General features: G+C 34.8%; 2 protein-coding genes and 1 long non-coding RNA gene across 4 annotated transcripts; 2 read left to right on the forward strand and 1 right to left on the reverse strand.

Moving 5' to 3' along the window:
• Positions 1-3628: 3628 nt before the first annotated feature.
• LOC122585405 lies at positions 3629-5967 on the reverse strand. 2 transcript variants are annotated; one of them, XR_006321702.1, is made up of 4 exons: positions 5612-5967; positions 5432-5503; positions 4143-4383; positions 3629-4043 (listed from the first exon to the last, which is right to left on the reverse strand). It is a non-coding gene; the product is annotated as an uncharacterized LOC122585405 (long non-coding RNA). The 2 variants fall into 2 exon arrangements; XR_006321701.1 differs by having other exon boundaries at positions 4143-4387.
• A 492-nt stretch (positions 5968-6459) lies between these two features.
• On the forward strand, positions 6460-10988 carry LOC122585936 (protein ALTERED PHOSPHATE STARVATION RESPONSE 1-like). Its single transcript, XM_043758051.1, has 4 exons — positions 6460-7943; positions 8147-8310; positions 8796-9019; positions 9647-10988. The coding sequence occupies exons 1-4, from the start codon at positions 6695-6697 to the stop codon at positions 10365-10367; spliced, it is 2358 nt and encodes a 785-aa protein (XP_043613986.1). The 5' UTR covers positions 6460-6694; the 3' UTR covers positions 10368-10988.
• Positions 10989-24713: 13725 nt separating this feature from the next.
• LOC122582926 (RNA-binding protein PNO1-like) lies at positions 24714-26287 on the forward strand. Its single transcript, XM_043755360.1, has 2 exons — positions 24714-24820; positions 25470-26287. Exon 2 carries the CDS (start codon positions 25483-25485, stop codon positions 26134-26136), a length of 654 nt encoding a protein of 217 aa, XP_043611295.1. The 5' UTR covers positions 24714-24820; positions 25470-25482; the 3' UTR covers positions 26137-26287.
• The last annotated feature ends 165 nt before the right edge of the window (positions 26288-26452 follow it).

Raw genomic sequence — 26452 nt, forward strand, 5'->3', positions numbered from 1 at the left:
CCCATACCCCGCTTGGAGAGATTGGGTTTTGTTGTTGTATAGAGTATGACGGGAAAAGTTTCCTTGGTTTCATTAAATGAATTGTTGTGTTCATTGCCCTTTCTTGAAAATAAAGATAAGTGTGGGATTGTCTCGTATTAGTGTTAAGAATCACCGAAATATGTTGCCGATCCTAATCACATATGAACATTACACTACCATGATCAATGCCTTGTAAACAAGATCAAAGATGCTTGTTTTATAGCTCCTATTTTTTCAAAAAAAAAATTCACATGTGCAGATCAAATATCACTACGAAGGACCTAGACTATGTTATCTTAACCAAGTTCACGCTAAAGAATTTCCTTGCCAATACCTTGTAATAGAAAATACTTCTTAATAATCCGCTCAAACACACCATAAAATATTAGGGGTAAGCTTCGGTTTTATAACTTTATATTTGATATGATTAAAAATGAACTATCACATATCGGTATAACTTTGTTCCAGTTATCGGTCTTAATTTGTATCTACTACCCAATAGAGAAAAAGCTATCACAACTATCTTTACCTTATCATGTCGTTTCCTTTTACTTTTCTTGACAACACTTGCACATATGTATAGTTGTATGTATACACATAGTACATGCATATGCATATAACATGTACATCTGCTTTCAGAATCACTAAACCTAAACATGTGACGACACCTAACTCTCTTTAACTAAAAAGAAGTGACAATATCATTAAGTTCGGTAGCTAGTCATAAGTCATCTACATCAAACCTTCAATATAAATAAACATGCATTGTTTTTTACATATGTATAATGTGGAGTTTATAAAAATAGTACTCGTACTATAATAATTGGTTCAAAAAGGGACATCATCATATCATATCATATCCACACCTTATGACAATATATAATCATGATCCAATGAGCTATACATTATTACTTTTCAACACTATTAAAAAAAAATTGGGTTCTTTTACCTTTTGGGTAAAAATGAAGTTAAAAAAAAGATATATAGTTTTCTTAACTCTAAAGTATAAGTGCGGTTCGAAAGTTTAAAATAAAGATTGTACACGAAAACAAAAATACTTAAAGATGTTCAATGTGTTTTTGCTAATCACATTTTGGAAGATACTAACCTTTAGAAAACATCAAATAAATACTTTTACAATACATCTTCTAAGATGCTTTTAATAACAACGTGATAAGTTGTTCTATCTAAATTTTTTTCATATCAACGTCACATCACGTCAATAGTTTCAAACTAAAACACCTTTAAAAAAATTTTCTAATCACTTCATTTTTCCTTCTATCTTACACACACACACATATATATATATATATATTATATAGTGAAAAGAATATATATATATATATACACAAATTAGAATCCACCTAAAATTGACGCAACAAAATAATTTCATCAATAAACGATACATAACATTCAATAAGATGCTTTTAACGATATCACTTTGTGACATGACCAACGTGCAAAACCCATGAGGCTGTAGGACATTGTATAAGTCGATACATTGTTAATTAAATTACCTTTTCTATTTTTTTGACAAGTTTTAATTGTATTACTTATTCTTGAGTTGTATTCATTTGAAAATAAAGGTTTTTGTGAAAACCAGAAAACAAATGTAAGCCATTGGATCAGATCTAATGTAAGGCCAAGATCATTTAAAAAAAAACAACACGGAGGGGCAAAAAGGTAAATTTACACGCCATATATAAACCCAAAAACACACACTGCTCCTCCTTCCTTCTCGTTTTCTCCGGCGATGAAAACCCTAGATGAAAAAAACCACCGCCGGAAATTCCTATTTGACAAACTACAAGGCGTCATCGCCGTCGGAAATTAACATCAAACAATCTCCACGCCGTCATCTTCATCTTCCTTTGATCTATTTTGTACGATTCGTAGGGTTAGCCGCTTCAAACCCTAAACCCTAAGCTACCCATTAAAAACCAATTGGAAAGATCTAAACCCCAAAGGCTAAACCCTAACATGCTAAAGGCTACAAGAGGGGGACGGAAGTCACGGTACGCTTAAGGGTTTATGGTTTGAAGCCGTAGGGTTAGCCTAACGGCTAACCCTATAGCTTCAAACCCTAAACCCTAAGCTACCCATTAAAAACCGATTGGAAAGATCTAAACCCCAAAGGCTAAACCCTAGCATGCTAAAGGCTACAAGAGGGGGACGGAAGTCACGGTACGCTTAAGGGTTTAGGGTTTGAAGCCGTACCCGTTAGCGGCTAACCCTACAGCTTCAAACCCTAAACCCTAAGCTACCTATTAAAAACCATTTGAAAAGATCTAAACCCTAAAGGCTAAACCCTAGCATGCTAAAGGCTACAGGAGGGGGACGGAAGTCACGGTACGCTTAAGGGTTTATGGTTTGAAGCTGGCTAACCCTACAGCTTCAAACCATAAACCCTAAGCTACCCATTAAAAGCCGATTGGAAAGATCTAAACCTTAATGGCTAACATATATGGGCCAAAGGCCCAATAGTCTTTACGTATCTGATAAAGATTGCATATTTTGATGGAGATTAAAATGCTACAATGGGCCAAAGGCCCAATACGCAAGGTGTTTCTAATACGAAACACATAGTGTTTCGGTTCATGTAGTTCCTGCAATGGCCCAACACAAAATGCTTCAAGTCCAAAACACATCGTGTTTTGGTTTCGAGAATTCATAAATGGCCAAACACAAGATGCTTCAAGTCCAAAACACATTGTGTTTTGGTTTCGAGAATTCATAAATGGCCAAACACAAGATGCTTCAAGTCCAAAACACATTGTGTTTTGGTTTCGAGAATTCATAAATGGCCAAACACAAGATGCTTCAAATCGAAAACACATTGTGTTTTGGTTTCGAGAATTCATAAAACGGCCAATCTTTAGGGGGACGGAAGTCACGGTACGCTTAAGGGTTTATGGTTTGAAGCCGTAGGGTTAGCCTAACACAGCTTTAAACCCTAAACCCTACACTACCCATTAAAAACCGATTGGAAAGATCTAAACCCTAAATGCTAAACCCTAGAATGCTAAAGGCTACATTAGGGGGACAGATCTATACGGTACGCTTAGGTTTTAGGGTTTGAATCCGTAGGGTTAGCGTAACCCTACAACTTCAAACCATAAACCCTAAGATACCATATAAAGACCTGGGAAGGATCTAAACCATAAATACTAAATGTTAAAATACATGGGCCAAAGGCCCAATAGTCTTTGCATATATGATGAAGATTATCTTATATTTGTTGGAGATTAAATGCAAAAGTTGGCCAAAGGCCCAATTCGCAAGGTGTGTCTAATAAGAAACACATTGTGTTTTGGTTTCCGGTAGTTCCTACAATCACTATACACAAGGTGTTTCTAACCAGAACACTTTGTGTTTTTGTTTCGATAATTCATAAATGGCCATACACAAGATGTTTCAAGTACAAAACACATATTTGTTGGAGGTATAGTGGGCCAAAGGCCCAATACACAAGGTGTTTCTAATTCAGAACACATTGTGTTTTCAATTCGATAGTTATTACAGTGGCCATACACAAGATGCTTCAAACCCAAAACACATTGTGTTTTCAATTCGATAGTTATTACAGTGGCCATACACAAGATGCTTAAAACCCAAAACACATTGTGTTTTCAATTCGATAGTTATTACAGTGGCCATACACAAGATGTTTCAAATCCATCACCGATCACCCTCGCAATATAGTTATTACAATCACAATAAAACTGTAATCCATATCTAATTCACTAGAGAAATTTTAAAAGGCCTTCCATATTTACATTGAAAACAAGAAGTCAAGCCTCAGAACGAGCAATTCATGTAAGCAGAGAGTATTCACTATTCCAAAATGTAGAGATCTATGGCTGTTGCCTGTTAATGTTATGTATCAATGAGAAGTACCGGAGGCGGAGCTCTGTTTTCCTTGTGAGAACTTTTCTTAATCTTCTACTCGGACTGGGGTTCTTAAACTTTTAGATTGCATGTAAACAGCCTCAACGAATCAGCCAAATGCTTGTTCCTATGTGCTGGAAACAAAAAATGTAATTCCAGTCAAACTAAATATGCATTTAGAGTTCCACTAAACAAAAAATGTACTAAAGGCTCTAGAGATTTGATAGACATACCAGAAATTATTCACAGACTTTCGGCCAGCATGATGTGGTTATATAATATATTTGGGAAAAGGGAACCAACCCAACCAGCGTCAGGCCTATCGAAATTATCTGTTACTGACCCACACATTTTACCACCTGTATTTAAAATTATCCTGGATTCCTGGTAATAAATTGGTTAAAGATGCAGATGACGACACATTTTTTGAAAACACCATCAGCTTCAGGATTTCTCAAACATCATTCAATCCAGCTATCTTAATCACAGATTACCAAAACAAGGTTTTAATGAGCTTAAGTAAAACTTTAACTAATAAAGTTACAGGTTTAATCGCAAAATATACATAGCAGGAAATTGATCCTCAAGCACAAGACCATATGCATTCATATGAAAACCATAATAGGGTAAAACTCACGATGCATCAATTATTGTCTACCCAGGTTAACATATTAATCACTTAAGAATACAAACTCATCGGGCCTAAGCTGATGAGAAAAGTAGACACATAATTCAGGGATATCATAACACACTAAAATCATTATAAAAGTCTTGGAGTTCTGTTGATCCCATCAGAGAGTACAATACAAAAGCAAAAAAACAACAAAAAGGTTTTATATCCAGCAGCCAAGTCGACAAGCTAACAATTCTGAGAGAAAGAGTAAACCGACTATTGTATGATTTAGTAGTTGTTGCCACACAGTAATTAAACTGACAACTAAATTTAGAAACAAGTTCTGGTCATGAGTAGACTATCAGAGAGTGTTCATGACGGTTGCTCCATGTCCGTGATTAATTGTTCATACTTTTTAAGTCGAACTGAAACTACATTCCTAATGGCTAATGCTATAAAACAGTACTGCTACAGAAAGAAGACAATTAAGTAACTTTAACGGATAACTTGGCACATATTTTTTTTTAGTTTTCATAAGTCATTTCATTTTCTTCAACACCTCATTACAAATCAACCAACATATGTGCCACAAAACGAGCAAAGTCCAATTATTTGACATGTTCATTTCTCTTGCAGCTTCCAAAACCAATAACCCCTAAATACTGCTCATGTATTACTACTTCCGATCTTCAAAGAAATGATCGATAAGCATTAACAGTTGTGATTAAATCCATCACCGATCAATCTCAAATCAATATAGTTATTACAATCACAACACTAAACAATTTTGTTCCTAACTATAAATACAAACTTCATTTCACATAACTAATGATAGATTATACAAACTCATTTCAGCAAGTAACACGTCAAATTAATGAAAGAGAATAAAAGATCGAAAGGAAGCAGTACCGGCAAACTTGAAGGCTAAATCCGATACGCAAACGATAACCGATTGTGATATCTCCATGTTATTATGTTTAGCTGTATCCAAACACACACACACAATTAGTAATCAATTACTTTATTCGAAAAATTAAACGAAATGTATTCAACTAAATAGAAATATAATATACATATATATATATAGACCTTCAGATTGAGCAATAGAGATAGTGGAAAGGCGAAAACGATCACGGAGATGATTAGTGGTTTCTTCATCTTCTTATGCTCTATTGTCTTCGCTTCCGATGTAACCGTCGTCTTAACTTGGATTCATTCAATTCGATTCAATTTCTGCTGATTTTTTAGGGTTCTAAAAATTTTGATAGCAAACCCTAGGTTTTGATTTGATTGAAATGGTGGATTTCGCGTGAAAAGAAACGGCTTTCGGAGATAAGAATCAATTAAACATGATTAATCGCGAAGTAGGCCGGATAATAGATGGCGGCCGGAGAAGAAAGGGAGGGCGGAGAAAGAGGGAGAGCGAGAGAATATTAGGTTACAAAATTTTCAGATCAGGAAAGAATGAGAAATCATAATGTGTTTGGGGGTTTTGTTCAAGTGGTAAAATGACGGATATACCCCTCCGTGTTTAAAATTGTATGTAGAGATCAACTTTCAATCTAGACCATAGATCATGATGGATGGATAGCTAGGATTAGTTTTTTGGTTTTCACAAAAAAAAGAGTTTGCAAATGAATGCTTAACACTTATTCTTTATGGATACTATATAATTATAGAATTTTAACAAGGGTAAACTTAGAAATAGATTTTAAAAAATGGAAATTTACACGGTTTAACCAAAAGTTACAGGGACTGGATATACACTTACTATTACTACAAGGACTGGATATAAACCCACATAAATTATGGCCTCACTATGAGTATGAAACAAAAAAATACGCACTTTTCTTCACACACACACACATTATTTAATGACACACAGTAACAAACACCCCCACCCTACAGCCCAGCCCAGTGCCCACCCCCCCATTATCTCTGTCTTTTCTCTCTTTTCACCTTACTTTTGCTTATCCCCCCCACCTGACCAAAGATTCCTCGCATATCTTTCTTTCTATTCTCCAAATCCTCAACAATATAATACGGAGTAATTCTTTCTATATTCCCCCTAAAAAATCCTATTAATTATTATTACTATAATTATTGATTTTATTCATTCATATAAAATAAGCTCTGCTGATTGAATAATCATTCCAGTCAATTTCATTCACAATGGGTTGTGTGGGATCAAAAGAATACGATTCAGAAGCAATAGATTTATGCAGAAAAAGATGCAAATATTTAGATGAAGCAATCCACCAACGTTATATTCTTTCTGAAGCTCATTCTGCTTATTTTCTTTCCTTGAAATCAGTTGGCAATTCTTTACATAATTTTTTCGCTGTTCACGCCGCATCCCTCCCTCCTTCATCACCTAAGAAACCACATCATCACGCTGGAGTTAAACATTCACGTGCGAATTCCACGTCATCACATATCCAGTTTCACACTGATTCTTCTTCTGATGATTCTGATTCTGATAATGAATCACTTCATCTACATTCTGATCACGGCGATATTACACCACATATTCATTATAATAATAATAATGATAATATTAATCAGGTTGGTCCGTTTTTCCAACCTGATTATATTTATCCTCCCGCGGGAGGATACGGATACGGATATCCGCCCGTGGAATATAATGGATATAGAATCAATTATATGCGAAAAGAAACGACGCCGTCTGTTGTGTACCAACAGAAAGCGATAAATTCGGAACCTATATATCATGGTGAGGCCTCCACGTCATCGTTTTATATAAATAATAATACTAATAATAATAATAGTAAGAATAGTTATAGTTATTCTAGTGATTATGGTGAGTATTTCGGTTCGGCTGTACAGGCGGAGGCGGAGGCGACGAAGAAGGACGCTCCTCCGCCTCCGCCTCCACCGCCGCAGCCGAGCTCGGGGTGGGGTTATTTGAATCCTTTTGAAAGTTATGAGAGTTTTTATCCTTCGAGTTTGGATTTGAGAGAAGTTAGGGAGGAAGAAGGGATTCCGGATTTGGAGGATGTCGAATTTGATCCAAATGAACATAATGAGGAGGTACTAGAAGAAGTAGTTGTTAAACAAGTACATGGATATGAGAAATTTGTTGATTTGAGTAATATGAATAATAATGGTGAGTCTAGTTCGGGTAATGCCAAGGATGACGAAAAAACGGGTGAAGATGATACACCGAATGTTGTGGGGAATGTAGAAAATAATGATTCAACGGTTGAGTATGAGGTTCATGTGGTGGATAAACAAGAAGTTGTGGATAGTCAAAAGAAGTCGTTGGTGTTTGACGATGATTCGGATGTGGTGAAGGAAGTTTGTAGCCAATTTGGCCGTGCATCTGAGTTTGGGAATGAGTTAGCTAAGATCCTTGAGGTTGGGAAACTCCCACATAATCGCAAACACGTCGCTTATCAAGGTTGAATTCTTGATTATTAAATTGTTCATGGAATGAATTGTTGTCTTTTTATTTGATGATTATAGTTATGTTTTTTGAATATGAGAAAGAAAAAGCAAATGTGATGGTTGAGAAACTTAGTAATGCATTAGTTATGTGCCTTTACGGTTCAAATTGTAGTTGAATGTTGCTGACTTTAATTTATGTAATTTGTGTTTGAATAGTTCCGTCCAAGATGTTGAACGTGTTTACGCCGTCCTTAGCACAATCATCGGCTGATCCTGCTAATTTAGATATGGATGTAGATTTATCGACCAAATCTAAGAATCTTTCGTCAACTCTACATAAACTGTATCTCTGGGAGAAGAAATTATTTGATGAAGTTAAGGTATGTATTCCAATGCTCAACTGTCAAATACTGTGATATATTATCATTTCCCATTTCATTATTATGATTTGTTGAGTGTTGTTTTGATGATTTTACCTTTCAAGCACTTGTTTGTTGTGTATATTTTGTTCATATGTTCTGCTGGCATCTAGCATTTTGACTCTAGTTGATTACCTTTTATTCCTATAAAGTTTTTTGTGTGCTAATAGATTACAGCCATGCTCTTCATATGCATCTCATGAAAATTTGATTTTGTACCTCTACTTTCATGGGGATCTTCAACTTGTGCTACAAAAGACGGACTGTTTAGGATATTTGTATTAATCACTATATTATGCCTCTAAGAATGCTGTTGGTATGGTTTGGGCCCATGGAATCGTGTTTCCTATATATCTGTGTTGAGCACACAAGAAATCTGTGTTGCTCTTTAGACGATATTATTAATAGAATTAGATAATGTAAAATTGTTTTTTTATGTGGCACAGATTGAGGAGAAAATGCGGTTACTGCATGTAGAGAAGAAGCGAAGGCTTTCACGCTTGGATGAGAAAGGTGCCGAGCAACACAAAATTGATGCAACAAGAACTTTTGTTAGAAGTCTTTCCACAAAAATACGAATTGCAATTCAAGTTGTTGATAAGATCTCGGAGAAAATAAACAGTTTGAGGGATGAAGAACTGTGGCCACAATTAAATGACTTCATTGAAGGGTATATTACTCCTTATTCTGTTAATTATACCGTCTTGTGTCATATACTTGTAGGTTTGTATTGCCTCATATAAGTGCAAACCTTGAGTATCTTCGTACAACTTCAATTTGTATGTGCTCATTTAAGCATTCTATAAGATTGAAACTAACACCTTCAGGCAAAGTAACTAGAGGTGGGCGGTGGCTAGATGAGTGGGTTGGGTAACGGGTTGAAAAGGCTGGGCAACTGATCGGCTACCACTTTTTGTCCATTTTTTAGGCTTTCTTTTAGTATTATGGACTATGAGTGATTAAATGATTATTGTTGAATACGCTTACCCAAGCTAATCTGTTTCTGATAATCATTTGAATCTTTAAATAAAGCAATTTAAAGTTGTATGACTGGAAAATTCACTGTGGACTTTTGACCAGTTTAACCAGGTGGACCCATTTCAAGTCATTCTGTTTTTTAGGTAAGTTTTTTGATTTGAGATAAGAAATAATCCAAGTCAACCAATTATAAGCAAGTGAGAATTGCCGCGTTAAAGAAATGACGACAAATCTTTAGAAAAATCGTTTAGCTGCTGTAAAAGTTCATGCTTTAGTTTGCTAAATTATATTATTTGTCATACAATCCTTTCTCTTTTAGGTTAACAGTGATGTGGAGATCGATGTTGGAATGCCACCACAGTCAGTGTGAGGCAATCAGTGCCGCTAAGCGTATTGATGCCATTGCATCTCACAAAGATTCCAGTGATGCAAGTCTGGAAACCACACTGCAACTTGAGCACGAACTGCTTAACTGGGCTATACGTTTTTCTTGTTGGTTTGGAGCTCAAAAGGGCTTTGTGAGAGCATTAAATGAGTGGCTTCTGAAGTGTCTTATGTATGAGCCTGAAGAAACTGTTGATGGACCGGTCCCGTTCTCTCCCGGGCGAATAGGTGCACCACCTATATTCATAGTCTGTAACCAATGGGCACAAGCCATGCAAAGAATATCTGACAAGGAAGTGGTGGACTCAATGCGAGATTTTGCCACGACAATTCTTCATCTATGGGAACGTGATAAGGTAGAAATGAGACAACGGATGGTGGTTGATAAAAACATGGGAGTAAATTTGGATAAAGAAGAACAGAAGATCCATAAAGAGCTGCAAATATTGGATAAAGTGATTGTGGTGGCATCAGGAGATGACAAGGGGATGTCACTAGGGCATGCTGCAGTTTTTCAGAGTGAAACTAGTAAAAATGGTAGTCTGCAGACAAGTCTACAACGCGTTTTTGAGTCCATGGAACGGTTTACTGCTACGTCACTGAAAGCTTACGAGGAACTGTTGCAACGGATACAAGAAGATAAGCTTGCTCAATAGCCAGAAATAGTTTCTCATGGCTGTGGACATCTTGGTTCAATGAAAATTGAAGTCAAGGAATGGAAACCGGAACCACCTTTATTAGATTCCAGGTTTGTATCTTGTGACTCTGAAAACAAATTGATTGGTATTTAGTTGTAAAGCGATGACAGGGTTCCACCAAGAGGACACGAGACGAGAGACTCATTGGTCGATCAGATTAGAAGCAAAATTAGCCATGGGTGCAGCAACAGTTTTGTAAGTGTATGTGGTTAGCATAGAAGAACAGTAATATAGTGAGGAGTGAGGTTCGGGAGAAAAGTCTCTTTATGGTAGAATACGTAGAAAAAGTATGAAAGGTACTCGTATCCCTTTTGCGGCTTTTTTACACAATAATACACCCTTTTTAAGGGTAAAAAGACGCTCCGGGCATGTTTTAACATCAGAATTCGTCATACAGTTTCTAACATAACGAGACTTTTCTTATTATCCTTCCACATTAGAGATGATATGAAAGATTGATGTGTTTTAGACTTTTGGTAGAGTAGAACTATTAGTCATTAGAGCATTTGATGTTAGAAGCTAAATGATATTCCTTTGTATATGTTTTACTAATGAAGTTTTGATGAAATCTGCTCTAAATGATGAGTTGCGATAAACATGTTTCATCAATGGTCATCACAAGGGTTCGAACTTCAAACTTCAAGTGTAATAGAAGAATTCAGATTAAGAAAACAAACATTAACCTGGGAGTGCATGCTCGTAATTAAATACTCTTGAGTCTAAACAAAGCCCAAAATTTCTAAACGTTCATTCGATTGACGCCCTTTGTGGCCCTTGCTTTTTTCTTTCTACTTCATTTCTTCATAAATAATCTTTCATTGAACCCACTCTTGCCATATTTCATCTTATACATTTATAATTCAATAAATCACATATCAAGCATAATAAATTTGTAAAATATCACAATTCAAGTATAAAAATAATGATACCGCATAAAATAAATACGTATAAAATAGGTTATATCAATTGTTATACACAAATTATTCGTATAAAGAAAAATGATTGTTTTGATACAAAGGAAGATTTGAAGATCGTTTTGTATACGAAGTGTGTGGAAGATGGCTATCAGCTAGTTATTGACAGGTCGACCAAAGATCGTTTTGAAACAAATTGTAGACATGATAAGAACTGTACGTGGCGTATGATTGCAAAAAAGATAAAGAATTGTGAAATGTTTCAAGTAAGACTTTCATTGATCAACATACTTGTTCAAGAACACAATTTTATCCCCACCAGGCAAACAAAAAGGTGTTGGATGTATTTTTGGCTGAGTTGATGTTTGTGAAAGAAAGAGTATATAGGGGTCATGAGATTATGATCGACATGAATTGCCAGTTCAAGATTAATATCTCATTTCTTCAAGCCTGAAGAGCCAAGTGTTATGCATTGGAATTGTTGAGGGGGTCACCAGAAGATTCGTTTGCCCAATTGTCAGCCTATTGTCACAATTTCAAGCTAAAAAAACCCAGGTTTGGTAACTCATATCAAAACAAATAGATATGGACGTTTTGAGTTGTTGTTTATCGACATTGGTGCAACGGTTAGTAAACCAACATAATTTTTCAAACTATTTTTTTACTTTAACTATATTTTACATCTAAATGATTTATTCTTTGTAGATACGTTCGTTTGTTTCTTTCTTGCGGCCAGTTATTATAGTTGACAGGACACATCTAAAAGATCGATATCTTGAAACAAACTTATTAGCAGTAGGTGATGTGTTATGTTTCTAAATGAGAAAAACAAAAACGATTTTTAATTGAAAATTTTTTTTAAACGACAAATTTGGACCACTGACGGACCACTGAATCGTACCATCAGGGTACCACTCGATCATATCTTCACTAGGCAATAATATGCTAATACACCAATTCAGGAGGAAACTCAATAAATATGAGAAAACCCCCTATGTGGGTTTTGAACCCTATAAAACGTTGTACAAGTAATTACCTTAAACTAAACACAAATTAACAGACAATGGACCCGATCGAATGTAGTATAGCTAGTGATAAGTACATGATAGTTCACAGTGACACTTGCAAAACCTAGTCTAATAATATGTGTAATTCTAGTGGTTGTGGGTTGTCACGATTTCTTATTTAAACTACTAAAAACAATTAAGTAAAAAGGAAAGTCGCAACCGCTTGGCCTAGCGAGACGACTAGTTTAGTCTACATACTAAAAATGAAAGGAGTAACAGTAATCTAAAACAAATACTTGTTTGGCATATCCGATCAAATATCAATGACAATTATTATCCTATCTTATGCTAGTCTGTTGGAAAACTTATTTCATGGTTCAGATTCTCGTTAGATTCACCAAACCTAAGGGCACGTTTGGCTCACAGAATGTTTTTGGAAGGAATGAAATCTGTCAAAGGAATTAGAATTTGAAGGAATGAAATTTGACAGAATATTTTTGATTTTTTGAAATATGAAGTGACGGAAGAAATGAATCCTCCATATACTTGTGACTCGTGAATCTTCGTGCATCAATTTTATCATGATCCAAAGATCAAAATTTTGTCATATTTATTTTACTTTAATACTTATTTTACAATAACAAACTTCTGTGTGTGTGTGTATATATATGTATAATAAAATTAGAGTTTTTTTACCCGCACGATGCGCGGCTGTGTAATTGATTTGTCAAAGCTTTTAATATTAATATCGATAATCATAATCAATAAAAATTAATTTATATCTATATATTTATTAAAAGAGTAGTTAACCGAACATTCACATTCTTTCAAAATATTATAGAAAAAAATCAAATGTTATTTTAAAAGTATCCCATTGAATACCTCTTGTGTACATATTCATCAGATACATGATAAACTTATTATCTAAACAAAAAAAGAAAATAGAAGACATCATCGTCTAATAATAAAAATAAAGTATAAATAAAGTAATTCATACACAAAATAAAACAAAATCTCATAAAGCATGAAAATATTCTTGAACTGGGAACTGTAGTTCATGTAAATCAAAAGAAAAAGATAAAAAAAAAAAAAAAACTTATTTGCATGAACTAAATAAATTATATTGAGTAATTTCATTATTGTATTAAAAAAAAAGTACTTTTGATTTGTAGTAAAAACCACTAGAGAACCGTATCATTATAACTTATAAGGACTAATAAGTTTAATTTTATGTAGAAAAAATCTACCAAATATGAATCATATAAAAGAAGGTTTATATTTTCTAAATCTTTTCCATAAATCAATCCACATATTAAATATTTAACTTCTATATTTAGTATTAGTTTATTTGAATTTGTGTAAATAATCGTCCAGATTGGATTTGAAATATTTGCAAAATTTATGGAGCCTATGGAATTAATATAATATACGGAAATTGTATAGTTTTTATTTAATTTAATGTTTAATTTATTTATTCTTTTATCTATATATAAATAATATAAATATTGTCAAAAAATATATGAATGAAATCCTATGTGACAATGTTTTAACATAACTTTGGATTGAGGAAAACTTTAAAATGCTCGATTAGCTACTTTTTTAATAAATATATAGATATAGATATAAATAAATACATATATAAAATATATATATATTAAAATGCTCGGTTAACTACTTTTTTAATAAATATATAGATATTGATATAAATAAATACATATATATAGAGATTGGGTATTGTAAAACAAGTATTAAGGTAAAACAAATAGGACAACATCTTGACCCTTAGATCATGGTTAAAATGATGCACGAAGATTCACAAAGCATTAGATGTACGATGATTTTCATGATGCACAGTGATTTTCAGTGAAGTGAAACCTATTGTTTTATTTGTTTTACTTTAATACTTGTTTTATTTTACCTAAAACACACACACACACACACACACACACACATATATGGGGGATGGGAATATAAGGCTGTCGGGTATTTAAGCTTAGGTGTGGAACACTCACATATTATTTTTTTAATCCATAAAAATCATGGGAGCCCATGCATTTATTCATTAAAGAAAAAATAATAAAATATTAGTATGTGAGGGGTCCCACACCTAACCTTAGGTGCCAGACAACCTTATATTCCCTTTCTCCCTATATATATATATATATATATATAGGTGGACAATCAAATAAGAACAGTCTTAATTTAAGAACACGGTGAGAACACTTAAAAACTACATTTAGATGCATTAAAAGTCCATAAAACTAACATAGTGTATAACTAATTATCATTATTTAAGTGTTTAACAACACATTGGTTTGTCAAAATCGAGAAAATCATGTTTTTTGCTTTGTGCATCCATCTTGGATGCATATTCATCAAAATGATGCATCCAACAAAAAAACGTGATTTTTTCGATTTTGACGGATCAATGCGTTGTTAAACACTTAAATAATGATAATCAGTTATGCAATATGTAAGTTTTATGGACCTTTACTGCATCAAAATAATGTTTTTAAGTGTTCTCACCGTTCTTATTTTAAGAGTGCTTTTACCGGAATGATATATATATATATATATATAAACTAAAGGGAGTGGGAAGAAAGGGAGGGAGACGACTTATGTCATGTGACACTTACAATGATTGGTTTAATGATTGACTTGATTTGATTTTTTTATTTTTTGTAATCTTCATATTATTTAAAAAATAATAACATTTTTATGAATAGAAAAATAAAATACTAACCATTAAAATTAAAAATACTAAACATAAAAAATAAAATCCAACACATAAATATAAAAATTATTCCATACAATACTAAAAATAAAAAACTAACAACTAATCATCATCGCTAAAGTAGTCATCGACTTCCATTGACACGTATTGTACTTGATTTGCCCTGTTGTTTTCCCAAAGATGGCCTTCTAAAATCCCTCGCGCCAAATACGGGTCGCTCGGCAAAATAAAAGCAAACTAAACGCGCATATGCCTCATCACGTCGACATTCTAGAACCGATCTTCTTCTAGGTGAAGCTTGGTCCTCCTCGTCTTCCACGGATTGAATCATAGTAGTAACGGTCAAAGCAACGGTACTAAGAATCACGTCGTCGAGGTCGATTGAACCATCGGATGAAGAGGGTGATTGAGGATCCGTATCCATAATATATATATATATATATATATATATATATATAGGGGGCCCTTATTTTGAGAACCTATTTTTTTGTAAGAACTTTGAGAACTCCTAAATTTTATATTGGATCACATGTTTTTTTTGTTCATTCACATGTGAAACGTTATAAAAATATATGTTGCAGAAGAAATTTTTTTTCAAAACCTTATTTATAGTCATTTGTCACATGAACAGAAAACGTGAACAAATTCATTCACAAGTTCACAAAAAGGCTACTTTTGAAGGTTTCTTCAAAAAATTTCTTCTACAACATATATTTTTATATCATTTCACATGTGAATGAACAAAAAAAACATCTGAACAAACATATATGTTAAGAGTTCTCATGGTTCTTACAAAAAAAATGGTTCTCAAATTAAGGAAACTCTCTCTCTCTATATATATATATATAGAGAGAGAGAGAGAGAGACCAAATCTATGAAGAAAGCACGCTCGAAATATCTCTTCTTCTAAAACCTAATCCATGAAGTTTCTATACATATCAAAAATCAACAAAAATTCAACAAAAAAAGCAAAAAATCCGTGGTGCATGTGTCCGTGACTAATATTCTGGGATCAATTGATAGTATTTATTGGTTTTTCATACTATATTATGAGGAATAACCCTAAATCAATGAAATGTAATTTTTAACCCTAATTCTTGTTTGTTCCTTTATTCCTTTTTATTAGACCTTTTTATTGGTGATATGTGTTATATTTCTATTAGGTTCTTATTGGGTTTTTGTATCTTTTGTTGGTAGTGACAATCCGAAGGAATGACAGTAAGGATGATGAAATCGTTTAACACATAAATCCAGTAAACTATCTATGAATTTGTCAATTGATTTAACCGGTGACTCCGATGAACTATTTTTTCTGTTTTTGTTTATATTTATATCCTAATAAATATGTTTACATGTTCTTGTAAAATTTACTCGTATAAAATATGTGATCGATATTTGTTTATATAAAGTGGTAACATGTGTATTTAATTTTTTTTTTTAGTACGTGTTTATGAGAAGTGATAACATGTGTTATATGAGTTTTTTTATTTTATTTTTTTACCCTAATAAATCTGGTTACATGTTCAGGTATAAATTATAAAGTACGTGTTCAGGTATAGTGATCACATGTGTTCCTGAGAAATTAAGATGATAAAGATAAAGGTGTCAATGTGCAAGTCGTTTTGCGTTGTAGGTATATTTCGAGTAGCTTTTTATTATATGCTAACGACATAAATGAGAATGTCGGGTCTAATCTAAGGTTTTGTATTCAGATTCAGAAGTGTAAATTATGGAAAATAAATACATGTTAATATAGGGCATACTATAACTTTGGTCAAAAATTTGGATATTTTTGTATAGCATCTAGCATATTATTGTTATCAATGTCAATTTTAATACGAATGTGTGTCTTTCAGGCAATTTAGCAATGATGATGTGAAGGCGAAAACAGCTTCTGTGGTTACATGTAATGAGGATAAACAAGAAGTTATTGTTACTCAAAATATGGGTAATAAGCACATAGATAAAACTTTAAGTTTTGACAAAGTATGGTTCTTAATTGATGTTTGTTAGTTAAGTTGGCAGATGGGGAGGGAATACGGGTTCAGTTGGGTTGACCCAAAATACATATTCCATAATCTTACTTTCCATGGATATCAGTGTATCGAATTATGTAATCTATGTACTCACATTATGAACATCAATCCAGATAAATGGATTAGAAGGTTGTATGCAATAAAAATGGTCTTCGGGCGACATATGATATATTTTACTCGTTTCCTTTTTAGCCAACTTTTCTTGTTATACCCATCTGGCATTCTGACCTATTAGTGAAAAACCTTATAGGTTATTGTATTTGATTTGTGATTAATGAGGGTTACAAGAGGTTGTATTTATAGAGTCTATTAACCTAATACATGGAAACTAATAATTTGTAAACTAACTAATATGGAAACTAATACTATCTTAATACGCCCCCTCAAGCTAAGGCCGTTGTGCGACTCTTAGCTTGGATCGCAACAACATGAACCGATCTGAATATAAGGTCTTTGTAAAAACATCCGCAATCTGATCATGTGAAGATATGAACTTTACTGACAAATTTCCTTGAGCAACCTTCTCTCGTACAAAATGAAAATCAATTTCCACATGCTTTGTGCGTGCATGAAAGACGGGATTAGCTGACAAATAAGTAGCGCCTAGATTGTCACACCACAATGTTGGAGTAGTCTGTATAGGAATGCGCAATTCATGAAGTAGAGATTGAAGCCATGTAAGTTCGGCGGCAGTGTCAGCCATAGCCTTGTCCTCAGCCTCTATGGATGACCGAGATACAATGCGTTGTTTTCTAGCAGACCAAGAGACAAGATTAGATCCTAGATATATAGCAAATCCCCCGTGGATCGACGGTCATCTGGGCAACCAGCCCAATCAGCATCAGAGTAGGCATTAATATCATTGAAGGAGGCATCTGCATAAGCATGTAACTGAGTTGAGGAGTTGCTAGAGATGCGTAATCCGTAATTGGATGTCCCTTGTAAGTAATGAAGAATACGCTTAATAGCGGACCAATGATTCTCAGTCGGGTAATGCATGTATTGACAAACTTTGTTCACAGCAAATGCAATATCAGGCCTAGAATGAGTAGCATACTGGAGACCCCCAACAATACTCTGGTATTTTACTGGATCTGAGAAAGCAGTGCTATCACCATTAGACAAAACGACAGATATAGAAAGTGGAGATGGAACTGGTTTGGCATTGGACAAATTTGCACGTTCCAAGAGGTCTGTAAAATATTTGGATTGAGATAGAAACAAATCTGAATCTGTACGTGTGATTTCCACACCCAGAAAATAGGACAGATGCCCCATGTCTTGAATCACGAAGGCACGGCTAAGCTGATGAACAACCCTATCAAGCATCAAAGGGTTGTTACCTGTCAAAATAATATCAGCAACGTACACTAGCATATATAGCACTGTACCACGAGCACAATAGATAAAAAGCGAGGGATCGGTTTTGGATCCCCTAAAACCAATGCGATAAAGAGCCTGAGAGAGCCGATGAAACCATGCTCTCGGTGCTTGCTTTAGACCGTACAATGATTTGTGCAATAAACACGCATGATCATGTTTTGACTTGTCAACAAAACCTAGCAGTTGTTGTAGATACACTGTTTCCTTAAGATCACCATGTAAGAAAGCATTCCGGACATCTAACTGTCTCAAGGGCCAATGATTAGCTGTAGCAATAGATAAAACAACCCGGATAGTGGTAGCTTTGACAACAGGGCTAAAGGTGTCAGTATAGTCAATGCCTGGCTGCTGGTGAAACCCCTTAGCAACAAGTCTCGCTTTATAGCGAGTGATAATTCCCCGTTGATCATGTTTAACTTTATATACCCACTTGCAATCAACTACATTTTTTCCTAGAACACGTGGCACTAATGACCATGTGCCGTTTCTCATGAGAGCCGAATATTCATCCTCCATGGCTTTGCGCCATAGAGGGTTCTTGTTAGCAATAGCAAAGGTAGCGGGTTCATATTCGGAAAGAGATGTGGAGGTATGATTCGCGGATGGATCAAAAATTTTTGTTTTAGGAGGATTTTGGCGAAGATTTGAAGGACGTGCGCGTGTAGTAGGTTGGGGTGGTGATGATGGTCTAGAAGAGGGAATAGGATCGACGAGTTGTGCGGGTTCGGATGAATGTTGTACTGGTTGGAGAGGAGGAACGAGCGTAGTTGTGGGCTCAGGTGAAGGAGGTGAATCAACATTTGCAGCTGACTCATTGGAAACTGGGTTGATCGTAGGAGGTGGAGGTGATGGATAAGACGAGAAGTATTCGTCTGGTTCGGAGGTAGGTGTTGATGGCGAGGTGGGTTGACAAAACGGGAAGAAGTGTTCATTAAAGCGGACATGACGAGCAATATAGAGACGTTCAGACTCTTGGTCAAAACACCGATACCCATGATGGGAGGTGCTATACCCCAAGAATGTGCAAGGAGTAGACCGAAAATCCATTTTGTGTGGATTATAGGGTCATAGGTGGGGAAAACATTGACAACCAAAAACACGAAGAAAAGTGTAATTGGGTGTCCGTTTGAACAAAAACTCGAAGGGAGAGGTGCGTGATGTGTTTGAAGAGGGCATGCGATTGATAAGGTAGACTGCAGTGTCAAAAGCAAAATGCCAGAATTTAGATGGGATACCGGATTGAGAAAGAAGATTGAGACCAGTTTTAACGACATGTCGGTGTCGTCTTTCAACAAGGCCATTTTGTTCACTTGTGTGAGGACAAGAGAATCTGTGGATGATTCCAAGATTTGAGAAAAAAGGAGACAATTTGCGAAATTCACCCCCACCATCGGTTTGGACTGATTTCAGTTTTGTTTTAAATTGACGTTCTGCCATAGCAACAAATTGAGTAAATATATGATAAACATCAGATTTATGTTTCAAGGGAAAGAACCACATGTAACGTGAAAAGGCATCTACACACAACAAAAAATAAGAATGACCATCAAAAGAAGGGACGGGTGAAGGACCCCAAACATCAGAATAAATAAGATCAAGAATATTTGAAGCTTTATTTCGAGATAATGGTAAATGCAGTTTGGAAGACTTGCCAATAGAGCAAGCAGTACAATGACTTAAAGAACTATTAATAGAAAGCGGTAAATTAAATCTTGATAAAATAGAAGAAAATAATTTTGAATGAGGGTGACCTGGTCTTTGATGCCACACGTCCGGAGAGACTCGAACAGTGGTGAACACAGATTTTTGGATAGGTTGGTAGCTCGGTAGACAAAATGAGTAGAGACCTCCATTACTTGGACCAGTGAGGAGGGTAGAACGGGTGACTTTGTCCTTTACAGAAAAGAAAGTTGCATGAAATTCAAAAAACACATTGTTGTCTAAGCAAAACTTTTGAACGGAAAGAAGATTTTGTTTAAATTCAGGGACATGAAGGATATCTCGTAAAGAAAGTCTTTTATTGGGTGATAAAACGTTGAAGAGCCGATATGTAAAATAGGAAGACCGTTACCATTGCCAACATGAACATTGTCATCTCCAAAGTACGGCTGAAACGTATCAAAACTAGATAGATTAGGAGTAACATGGAAATTAGAACCTGAGTCAGGAAGCCATGAAGTTGATGCAGGAGAGCGAGAATTAGCAGCATAGTTCGTTTGAGCAAAGTTAGCATATGGCTGCCTATTACGCATTGCAGAGGGGTCCCGATTTGGGCATTGTGACGGGAGATGACTAATTCCACACTTGTTACAAGTACCATATATAGTGTTTTGATTAGTTGCCCAAGAAAATAGATTTCGATTACCTCCACCGCGATTTTGGGAATTCTGATAATTTCCGCGGCCTCTACGGTTGTTTTGATTGTTGCCTCGGTTATTGTTCGACCTATTTGTATACAAAGCTTGTGGCGATTGGTTGGATGATGGCTGAAGTTGAAAACCAAGACGAGCAACTAGCTGTTGAAGGGCCTCCATAGTATCACTGGGAAGCGAAGATGAATTTCCACTAGTGCTCGAAGATTGTGGCAATGTAGCAGTCGAGAAAGTTTGAGCGGGTGTTAAATCGGCCACAGGTTTCTTCACCATGTAGTCAAGATCTAAGAGAAGCCCGTGCAGTTCGGAGAATGCCAAGGGGGTTGGCCGACCAAGTATTGTTGATTTCAAGTTGTTGTAATCATCAGGAAGACCTGTAATAACATGCATCACAAGATCTTTGTCTTTCACTGGTTCGCCAATATTTGCAAGGGCATCAGCATACTCTTGTGCTCGAGTAAGATAATTAGACGTTGATTCACCTTCCTTTATCTGAAGTCGAAGAAGTTGAGATTTAAGGGTATATTCCCGAGACGAGGTTTGTGGGGCATATGCGCGAGCAAGGGATAACCATAGTTCACGTGAAGTATTTCCTTGTACATGTTGGAATGATGCTTCAGACACAGTAGACATAATGAGCATGCGTATATGGGCATCATTAGATAACCAAATCGGATGATTCGGGTTTGGTTGTGAAGTGGAAGCAACATCTTTGTCTTTGTCATTGTCTTTTTCTTGTATTGTTGGAGACGGACATGGAATTGTGCCATTTATGTACCCAAAAAGACCATGTGTGGTGAAGAAAGCATCAAGCATGGATTTCCATTATCCATAATTCGTTGGTGATCATTTGAAAGCAAACTTGTGAGAATTGTGAGTTGTTTTCTCTTGTTGAGTAATGGAAGCAAGCATTGCCATGGGATTTTTGTAATGTTTTTTTTTTAAAAAAAAAAGGTTTGAATTCTGGAAAAAAAAAAATTTCGGAAAAAATAGGGTTCCGGCGACGGCAGTCAACGGCGGTGAATGTAAAATCAAATTGGTGGGTTTTGACCGGAATTCTTCAAGGATAACAGTAGTGGTGGCGGTGAGGGACGAATCGTCGCCGGAATTTGGGAGTAATTGCTGAATTAATGAAAATTCCGGCGGGTATGGTGGCGGCGCGTGGAGGCGCGTGGGTAGTCCGACGGCTGAGAAATTTTGTAGGGTTTATCGGATTGTTATTCCGAAGCTAATGGTGGTGGAGGTGTTATCTAATTCGACGATTAAAGAGGAAAATTAAAGAAGGACAAATTGTATATAAATTTAGGGTTTTGGTGACCGGAATTGTGGCCGGAATTTTTGGTGGTCGGATTATGGCTCTGATACCATGAAAAAACTTATAGGTTATTGTATTTGATTTGTGATTAATGAGGGTTACAAGAGGTTGTATTTATAGAGTCTATTCACCTAATACATGGAAACTAATAATTTGTAAACTAACTAATATGGAAACTAATACTATCTTAATAATTAGATGTAAAAATTAGCCAAGTTGACCTATTACTAAGTAAGTGGGTCGATATTGCCATCTCTTAGTTTTAATCCTAATTCTTGTTTTTTTTTTCTTTTTTATTGGTGGCGTATATGTGTTATATTTCTATTAGGTTTTTATTGGGTTCTTGTATCTTTCGTTGGTGGTGACAGTCCGAAGGTACATCCAATAAACTATCTATGAATTAGGTTTTTTTTTAGTATCCTTATAAATCTAGTCACATATTTAAGTAAATTTATAAAGTATGTGTCCGGGTATGTGAATGTAAAGTGATAACATGTGTTCTGAGTATTATTATTTTTTTTCGGTTTTCTTTATTTTTTTAACCTAATAAATTTGGTCACATGTTCTAGTATAATGTATAGAATATGTGTTCAGGTATGTGTTTATGAGAAATGATACATGTGTTATATGGTTTTTTTAATTTTATTTTTTTACCCTAATAAATCTGGTCACATGTTCAAGTAAAAATTATAAAATATGTGTTCAGGTAAAGTGATAACATGTATTCCTGAAAAATTATGATGTCCAGCACATGTTTGCCTTTGGTATGTTGTATATACATATGGACACATTTTATGTTTGTCTTTGGTATGTTGCATATGCATATGGCCACATTTTAACCAGGATATTTGAGAATTTTTTAACCCTTGATATGTGTGGCAATGTGATCAGGTACATGAGAATTACGGCTGGGTGAAGATATTAATGAAGGAATTAAACGGGAAGAAGGCCAATCAATCAAACAAAAAAGAGGCAACGAGCTTAAAAGGAAAGAAAGCAGATCAATGATGAAAATATGAGAAGGGAAAGTAAAAGGAAACAAGTTGCGGGAGGTCTCAAAGTCACAAAGGCCTAAAACGTTTGTTAGCGATATCAATAATAGTTTGATGGAACAAGTTCAAGAGGAGGCAGGGAAGACAAAAGCATCAAAAAAGGAAGCAGCGAAGAAAAATCACCCTACACTCGAAATTAGGACATCTCTTAATTCATTATGATTATAGCAATGGGTACACATGTTTTCTGTAGTAAAACTATTCGCATACATGTTTATGTTTTGTGCTGGGCACATGTGTTTGTAGTTATCATAATTGGTAATGGGATATAAAAATGTGTACATTCTAATGGGATCTTATTTTTTTGAATTATACTTGTAAGCAACTGAAAACATCAATAAGTATGATCACTATGAACTAATTAACTGATAGGTAGAATTGTGGTATATGATACATTTTTATTTACTCTATATAGGATAATTAGTTTACATGTTGATGTTTAATTCCAACCTGTTTAAGTAAATAGGTAGATTTAGAAATGTAAAGCCACTGTATAAAGATTAACTAGATGAAATTTATTAATTAATTTTTATGTATAACTTTTAGCCTAATTATCAAGAAAAAAGTGTTAGAATTAATATTTGTATAAATTAATTTTTAAATTTAATATGATAATTATGAAAGTAAATCATGTTTGTTCTATCGTGGACTTCATCTTCATGGAAATAAAAAGGGATAGTTTTTTAATAACAGTCATTTGTTGATAATTTGAGTGATTCAAGGGTTGGGGCAACGATTTAGGGGGTTATTATTTATTTGATAATTAATGTAATTGCATTTATAAATTGACCATTCTATCCTTATGCCTTTTAATTAAAAGTTAGTTCTCGCAGTTATCGACAATTTTTTAGTTCTCATTTTATCTTTTACTATATATATATATATAAGTTTTAGGTAAAATAAAACAAGTATTAAAGTAAAACAAATAAATTAATAAGCTTCTTTTTAATGAAAATCACCGTGCATCATGAAAATTATTGTGCATGAGTTGCTTCGTGAATCTTTGTGCATCAATTTAACCTTATATTTCCTTTTCCCTATATATATAAACTTCAAAATTACACATAAGTTATTCAGAAAACAATCAAAAAACAATTTTCATATAAAGAATAATCATCGGTTGGGCTTGATTTGAAAATTTTTCAAAAGTTCTTGCAAAAAAAAAAAATTCTCAAAATGACTTTTCACCATATATATATATAAAATGGAAGGATGTTTGATATATATAGGAAGTGTACAGAAAAAGAAAAAAAGCCGTTGTGTGCCTAGAAGAGTGGGAGAGATGTGTGGAATTGTGGCCCGGTCAAAGGAGAAGCAGCGAACCCCCGGTTCGCCCCTCAGGGCCGGTGTTCTGGACGACTTAGGGCGATTTTGGGCGAGGGACGATGTGGGGTTCGCACACTCTGTTCAGTCTTAAGATAGAAGTATACATATAGATTATTTAATTTAGAGGGGGGAAATTGAATGGGTATATCGGTAAATAACAAGATCCATTTTTTTTTTATCAAAACCCTATTCTTCACTTCCTTCTGCCGCGCCCAAAGTCACACATAAAGCACCAACTACATCCTTCTTCTTCTTGTTCGTTTATATCTCTGGTAAGTAATCGCTCTTTTCATATTTATTTTAGTTATAAATTAAATTGTATATCACTGGAATGGAATAATAATAATAATAATAATAATAATAATAATAATGATAATAGTATATATTTTTCTTCTTCTAATCTTGTGCCTTCGCTTACACTTGAAATTCCATGCCATCTTTATACTTTAATTCTCTTTGTATTTTCATGGGTTGTAGATGATAAATTGATAACTAGTGCTTTATCCCCTAATTTATTTATTATATGATATTAGTATCTATCGGAACAATTCAGATTTCCCAATCCATTAAAAATATTATATACATTCGACTATTCAACAATAGGATTTATGTACAAGTATAGAAATTTTGATTGCATATATAGTGAAATGTTAATTTGAAAACTTAAATTTATGCGTCCGGCTTCCAACCCTTTTATAAATGCCTCGAGGCTCGAGGTAGACTACCGCGAAGGGGGGAAGCCCCCCTAAATGGCGCAACCGTTGTACCGTACTACAATTCCCAGCAATGGTGGTGGTGGTGGGCAACTATAAATACATTGTGTTAAGTTTTAAATCATAGCTTGTTTGTCCGGTTTTCTTTAGTTTCAACACAACCCTACATATCTTTTAGATGGTAATAAAGTGTCTTGTTGCTTTTTAGATACAAGAAGAAGATGCAATCCATTTCTATGGAAGTTGAAGAGGCTGGTCCTAGTAAAGAAGTCAAAGTTATAGTCAAGCCTAACTTTAAGCCTTTGACAGCTCATGAGATATCTGATGGGCAAGTTCAGTTTCGTAAAGTTTCTGTTCCGAAACATAGGTATACGCCACTAAAGAAAGCATGGATGGATATATACACTCCCATATACGATAACATGAACATCGACATTCGGATGAATGTCAAGACCCGAAATGTTGAAATGATGACCAGACGGGACACTCCCGATATCAGTCACCTCCAAAAATGTGCTGATTTTGTACATGCATTCATGCTTGGTTTTGATGTGGTGGATGCGGTTGCCTTGCTGAGAATGGATGAACTGTATGTTGACTCTTTCGAGATCAAGGATGTGAAGACCCTCAGGGGAGAGCATCTTTCGCGAGCCATTGGAAGGCTCTCGGGAAAAGGAGGGAAAACCAAGTTTGCGATTGAGAATTCTACCAAGACCAGAATTGTTATTGCAGACACAAAGATTCACATTTTGGGATCGTTTGCTAATATCAAGATTGCCAGAGATTCCTTGTGCAGCCTTATCTTGGGTTCCCCTGCTGGCAAGGTGTATTCTAAACTCAGATCTGTAACGGCAAGACTGGCTGAAAGGTTTTGAGTTCTTTTGTTTTGATAAATTCGAATTGGAAGAGATCAGTTTTGAGTTTGTTAGGGAGTTTTGATTATTGAATTTAATTAATGTATTAAACCTCTACTATATTTATGATTTTTTGACTTCTGTTTTATTATCATGTATTTATTCATATGGATATAGCTGTTCTTGAGTAGTTGATTTATGTTTGCATTCTCATATGCTTTCAAGAACACAAGAAGTTTTCATGTACTAGTTTGCTCCATTGTTTAATAGTTCCTTGTTTCTGCCCCAGAGCTTTTTTGTAATAATATCTGGGTATTGTTGATGTTCCATATCCAAG

The sequence above is a fragment of the Erigeron canadensis genome, chromosome 1 (assembly GCF_010389155.1).
Source record: "Erigeron canadensis isolate Cc75 chromosome 1, C_canadensis_v1, whole genome shotgun sequence".
Taxonomy (NCBI): Eukaryota; Viridiplantae; Streptophyta; class Magnoliopsida; order Asterales; family Asteraceae; genus Erigeron; species Erigeron canadensis.